The following is a 6,712-nucleotide window of genomic DNA, read 5'->3' on the forward strand; positions in this document are numbered from 1 at the left end:
GTTGGGTATGGGTTAATGTTGGACTTGTGGGCTTGGGCAGCATTGGGTTGGGATGTTTTCGTGATGCACATTTTCTTTGCATAAAACTCTCTCTTATACGTGAATTGCTGTGGATTTGTTTCTCCAAAGTACCTAGACTAATACAATATTATATTCATCTCTGAAAGCACTTTCCACTTCAGCTGAATTTATAGCAATTGGTAAGACAATGTCTTTAACTCTTTAGACACTTCCAGGAATTGCATAATTCACTCATAATAGCTCATGGGACTTTGGAGTGTAACACAAAGCTGAAATGTGTGACAGTGTGTCACCCTCTGGTTGTTTGGCATGTTTTCTCTTTACTTTATACATCTGTTTACTGAAGTAACAAATCCAAGGGCATAAAAATGTAGTATTTCATCAAAAGTATAATTTTCATGAAATAAATAAATATTACAAACACAGTTGTGTCTATTTGTACCTATGGACGGAATGAACATTGCTAGAGGTGCTTAGAATACACTGTTGTGCAGGTGAACATTAAAAAAAAGAGTAAGGAATGTAAATGTATGTTTTCTACATTGGTTGGCTGTCTAGCCGCCCACCTTAGAGAAAACCCTGATTACAAGGGCCATTTTAACAACTGGTTCCCCGAACTCAACAACACACTACATATCGATCAGTTCTGCCAAACCGGTGCAAACCAGCTGAATCCCACCACTGAACGCATGTCATTTGCCTACATTAAGGGGAGGTGGTTACTGGGGCAGTGAATGTAACCATTTTTATACTCGAAGGAAAATGTATATTTGGAATTATAACCATGTTCTTCTTCTTCTTTTTTTCCTTAAAGCTATTTCCTCTGCCTCTCCTTTATGTTGGAAACCACCTAAGTGGATTATCAAGCACAAGTAAATTAAGGTAGAGTATGAGATAATGGTAGATGGGAGGCTCTTCATTTATTTACTCCTAATGATAAAAAAGGAGGCCTGGTGGTGGTGTGGTCATGCATTGGTGGAATTCTCTGTTTAATTTGCTAATGCTTTGAGGAATGTTGGAAAATTAATTTTTGTATTTCTTCGTATTCAAGTCTGAACATACCAGGCTTGTAGACTTCATGGTAGAGAATGTCTGGTTTATCTAGGAAGATCCATCAACATGCATGTGGCTCTATATAACTTTCTACTTCATTGCTGTTTTATAAAAATAATATTTTATCAGATTTGGTTGCAGTCAAGCTTAAACCAAACCAAACCAAAACAAAAACCCTTTATCCATTGAGTTGCATCTGACTCGTGGCAGCCCCAGCGTTACAGTATAGAACTGCACATGGAATTTTCAGGGTTCAATCTTTACAGAGCAGATTCCTAGGCCTTTCTTCCTTGGTGCTGGTCAGTGGGTTTGAACTGCCAAACTTTACATTAGTAATCAGACGTTAACTACTATGCCATCCAGGGCCTTAGGTTTACTGCTGGGAAAATAAATGGCACGTTATTTTTGAAGTCTAGGCTTTAGACGCCTGTAGTTTGTCTTTGCTTGTTTTAGAGCCCTTTGCTTCATTGTATGTCTTAGAAGTCCCTGGGGAAAAAAAACAACATGAAGGTGTTGAAACAAAGTCATCCTATCAATAGGAAAACATGACATAGAATATTAAAGGGTTTTTAAAAACTTATGGAAATTTTCCATCATCTTTCAGTTCCATTTTCCTATAGATATTTTGGACCCCTTTCACATGTAACAAACACACATGAATGAAGACCTAAATAATAAGAAAATTAAGCGTTTGCAGAGCATGAGGAAAACTTGTTTATATAATGAGAGCAGAAGAGAAGCAAGTAGGAAGAAGAACAGTGGGAGAAGGGCATAGAGCTTGAGAAATTGGAACTTCAGTCTGTAATCTTTTGCTCCTGCTCAGAAAGGACAAGTTGTGAAAAACAAAGTGTGGGCTGTTGGTTTTTTTTAAAGTAATCAATCTTAATTGATTTGTTGGTATAGTAATTTTTTTCTTAATGGTATTTTGACTAGTTCAAATTTGGATTAAAGTAGCTTATTGTAGATGATGAAGAGCCTTGGTGGTGTAGTAGTTATGTGTTGGGCTGCGATCCAAAAGGTTGGAAGTTCGAAACCCCCAGCTGCTCCTTGAGAGAAGGACAGGGCAGTCCACTTCCTAGACTGCAGTTGCAGTCTAGGAAACCCACAGGTGCCACACTGAGTTGGCATCAACTCGATGGCAGTGAGACTGTAGGTAGTACAGGAGACAGATGAGGCTTTCTATTCTCATAAAGAGTTATAGCCTTGGAAACCCACAGGGACAGTTCTAGACTGCTTTATAGGCTTGCTATGAGCCAGAATTGACTCATGGCAGTGAGTTAAAAAAAATTATTGTAGATGCAACTCCACTTTGCCATGTAGCCCCTGGCTGGTCTGTGAGTTCACCTGCCGCCATAAAGGATGACTTCTGTTAGCACTAGCATCTGCCTACGTCACACCTTGGGGGCTGCTGTCTCAAAAACTAGGATTCTAGGATGGCAGCAAGCTTACAAGGATGAGGCATCAGCAATGATCCTGAGAAGATAGAAGGATGATTTGCTTGTTTATGACACCATATAATGTGTTTCTCAATCCTTCACATTTTCCCCAAAGTAAGGCTTCACTTGGTGGTGAAATCGCTTAAGCACTCAACTACTAACAAAGATTGGTGGTTAAAGCTCACCGAGAGGTGAGAAGCCAGGCCTGGTGATCTGCTTATGAAAGGTTGCAACCTTGAAACCCCTGCGGAGTGCAGTTCTACCCCATGTACTGTGTGTCGGAACCAGCTCCGCAAGTGTGGTTTTGTTTATTGTTGGTTCTAGAGGTCTGAATGCAAGTCAGTTTTCAGGTACGAGTACTTCACAGGTGATGCTAGGTGCTTCTAGCATGGCGTACATGATACGCTATCCTACTTTCAATGATATTTAATTGATTTATTCTACTTTAGATTATTGTAAGGGGTTAATCTTTCACCTAATGGGTTTACCATGCATTGATGCTCATTGGCTAGATCTGTAATATTGTTAGAAATTGCAATATGGTAACTTTCTAGTTCTCTCATTCTTTCTGCACTTATTGTCTAAAATTCTTCAATTAAGACAAATTTCAACTATCCCACTCAGGAAAGTCAGGATAAATACTGTGTTTCTAAATGTCCAGAGTACTAAATTAGTGTCCCATTCCCTTTAGTTTGACCAGAGAGGGTTGTGTTTTTCTCCTTTATTGTCACTATAAATTTATGGGTTTTTCTTTGCTTGATCTAAAGGGACTTAAAACATTCATGGAAAAATTGAATTATGGAATTTATGGCGGAATTTTTCCACAATTAAAAAAATACTTTTATTGGGGACTCTTACATCTCCCATCACAATCCATACATTCATCCATTGTGTCAAGCAAATTTGTACATATGCTGCCATCATCATTTTCAAAGCATTTTTCCTACTTGAGCCCTTGATATCAACTCCTAGTTTCCCCCCTTCCCCCCCCTCCCTCACGAACCCTTCATAAGTTATAGATTATTGTTTTCACATCTTTCATTTTCCTCTGTCGACCTCACCCGCTTTTCTGTTGTTCATTGTATTAGTCTAGGTACTTTGGAGAAACAAATCCACAGCAACTCACGTATAAGAGAGAGTTTTATGCAATGAAAATGTGCATCACGAAAACATCCCAACCCAATGCTGCCCAAGCCCACAAGTCCAACATTAACCCATACCCAACACCAGTCCACAAAATCCTTCACCTCACAAAACAGAGGCAATAATGCCGACTGCAGGAGGAAAGCTGAGTCAGTGAACATGTAAGCATCTCAGCACTGGCAGGGGTCTCCACATGGCTGCTCCAGCACCCAGGGCTGCATCAGGATAGATCCATGCGGCTTCTCCTTGGGGATGTCTTGTAGGAAGTCAATCTTGCAAGCTGAAGCAGGGAACTGCTAAGGCAGCTGCACCCGATGCAACCATCACAAAACAAGAGACCCGAGAACTAGAAAGCCGAGGCTTCACCACCCATTTATCCCTCCGTCTTTCAACCAGCACCACATGTGATTATCGGCCAGGCTGGCACAATTAACTAACTCATTCATCCCCCTGGGGAGGGGGGTATATGTTGATCCATATATGATATATGATTCCCTCTCTCTTACCCCACCTTCCCCTTATCCTCCTGGTATCTCTGTTCTCATTGTTGGCCCTGGGGAGTTTATCTATCCTAGATTCTCTGTGTGGCAGGCTCTTATCTGTAGCAGTGTGCATGTTCAATTTGTAAGGTAGAATTGAGGTCATGATAGTGGGGGGAGGGAAGCATTAAAGAACTAGAGAAAAGTTGTGTGTTTCATTGGTGCTATACTGCACCCTGACTTGCTTATCTCTTCCTTGTGATCCTTCTGTGAGGGGATATCCAGTTGTCTACAGATGGGCTTTGGGTCTCTACTCCATGCCTCCCCCCTTCACATTGGGTATGATTTTGTTCTGGGTTGTAGATGTTTGATACCCTGTTTCCCCGAAAGTAAGAAATCCCCCGAAAATAAGACTTACTTACAGTTTTGGCTCTCATGGAAATATAAGGCACCCCGAAAATAAGACCTCCCCAAAAATAATGCCCCCCGAAGCTACCGTAATTCTTGACTCTGGACCATAGCGGTGGGCGCCGCCATGCAGCTCACTGTGGCCGCAGCACAGCCAGAGCAGACAGGAAGTGCAAGGTCTCTTTTAATAAAACAATAAAACAGTAAATAATAAATGTGTACTGTATTCATCTTCATAGAAAAATAAGACATCCCCTGAAAATAAGACCTCATGCATCTTTGGGAGCAAAAATTAATATAAGACACTGTCTTATTTTTGGGGAAACAGGGTACTGATCCCATTGACACCTCATGATCACACAGGCTGGTGTGCTTCTTCTATGTGAGCCTTGTTGCTTCTCAGCTAGATGGCCGCTTGTTTATCCACAAACTTTTAAAATCCCCTCCTATAAGGTTTGAACCTCAGACCACTGTAATGTTGGGACTGTTGGGCAAAGAGGAGGAAGCCAGCAAAGGCTAGCCAGTGAAAAGAAAGAGAATAAAGTAAATAAGTTGCCTCAGAAGCCAAAGGGGAGGGAGGGATTGTTTAGTTAACAAATATTCCTGTGAGGTCAAGGTATATGGGCACTGAATATGGCTGACTTTTTGTACAGGATATGACAGTTTGGGATGTGGATATTCAATTGTTCCAGTATACTCATTAAAAGGCTCTTCTTTCGCCATGGCATCATCTTGACACCCTTGTCAAGAATCAACTGACCGTGGTTGTAATGATGTATTTCTGAATTCTCTGTTTTATTCCATTGATTGCATGTCTATTTTTATGCCAGGAATAGGTCGTGTTGATTATTCTCGCTTTGCAGTAAGGTTTGAAATCAGAATGTGTTATCCGTTTCAGGGTTCTTTAGACTTTTGGTATCCCTTGTATTTTTATTAGCAGAATGTTTTAAATTGCTAATAAGTAAAAATGGTATAAAATTATTTACTATGCATTGTATTTGTTATAAAGAACGGTATATATTTGAATTAAGATTACTTCTTTATATTGAATTTGGGAATCTAATAGGCTTAATAAAAATGTAAAGTGAATTGGAAAAGATAACTTGGTGTCTGACATGCACATAACTCTTTTCCTGACAGTTTGCCGATGTTTACTGTGCTCAGGAAGTTCACCATTCCGCTGACCTTGCTCCTGGAAGCCGGCATACTCGGGTGACTGTGCGCCTTTCCTTCGATTCCTCACGTGCCCCCCATCCTCCTAGTGTCATTCTCACGCAAGAGGATTCTTGCCATCTATGCATCTTTCCAAATAGTCCATTTGAATTCCTAGTTGCAATAACTTATTGACAAATGGTTTATTCACTTGCAACAGTCGCCTGTTTCGATCATTGCTTAAGCGTTTTTCATGAGAGGGTGTGGTGATTGCGAGTTGGGCAGCTAACTGTCAAGGTGCATGGTTTGAAATCACCGCCGCGCCACGAGGCTTTCTGTAAAGAGTTACCGTCTCAGAACTTCACAAGGGTAGTTCTGCCCCGTCCCACAGACTTGCCAAGAGGTGGCATCGATGGCAGTGAGTTTGGTTTGGCTTTTATATTTTAAGATGTTTATTTCTTATTATAACTGTGCTTTTTAATTATAGAAAAAAGATATAATTCAGATAGCAAAATTGGAAAATAAAACCTGTAGGCAATTATATTGCAAATAAATAACCCATTAAGTTCTGGACTACTTAGTGATTTCCCTGATAACAATAAAATGGTTGATACTGAACTGTAATTTAATTTTAGATAAATAGTTCCCCCACTACAAACACTGACATCTAGCCAGAGACTATAAATCTTAATGGGAGAAGATAGCCTCCCTCCTCCCAGGAAGCAATGGGAGTCTGAACCACTGACCTTGCAGTTCACAGTCCTGTGCTCACTCCACAATGCCACCAGGGCTCAAGAGAAACAACTCAGACTTGCTGCCATTGAGTTGACTCTGACTCATAGTGACCTCATGGGATAAAATCGAACTGCTCCTGTGGGTTTCCTAGACTATACATCTCTACTGGCTTTCCTACTGCTGACCTGTGGTTAGTAGCCCAAAGCGTAAGTTGCTATACCCCAGGGCTCCTTCAGACAAAGAGTTAGGCAAAATAAATTAAAAAAGAAAAAACTTGAAAAAAAA

At 40.5% G+C, this 6,712-nt stretch overlaps 1 protein-coding gene across 1 annotated transcript in view; it reads left to right on the plus strand.

Annotated features, from left to right (window-relative positions):
• Positions 1-6,712, plus strand: part of SLC35D2 (solute carrier family 35 member D2) — an 89,688-nt gene that overhangs the window by 33,506 nt on the left and 49,470 nt on the right. Inside the window, 2 exon segments of the mRNA XM_045289435.1 lie at positions 836-903; positions 5,681-5,752. Of these exon segments, the coding sequence (XP_045145370.1) occupies positions 836-903; positions 5,681-5,752 (140 nt within the window).

The sequence above is a fragment of the Echinops telfairi genome, unplaced genomic scaffold, assembly GCF_000313985.2.
Source record: "Echinops telfairi isolate 266 unplaced genomic scaffold, ASM31398v2 ScPeMD7_27;HRSCAF=92, whole genome shotgun sequence".
Taxonomy (NCBI): domain Eukaryota; kingdom Metazoa; phylum Chordata; class Mammalia; order Afrosoricida; family Tenrecidae; genus Echinops; species Echinops telfairi.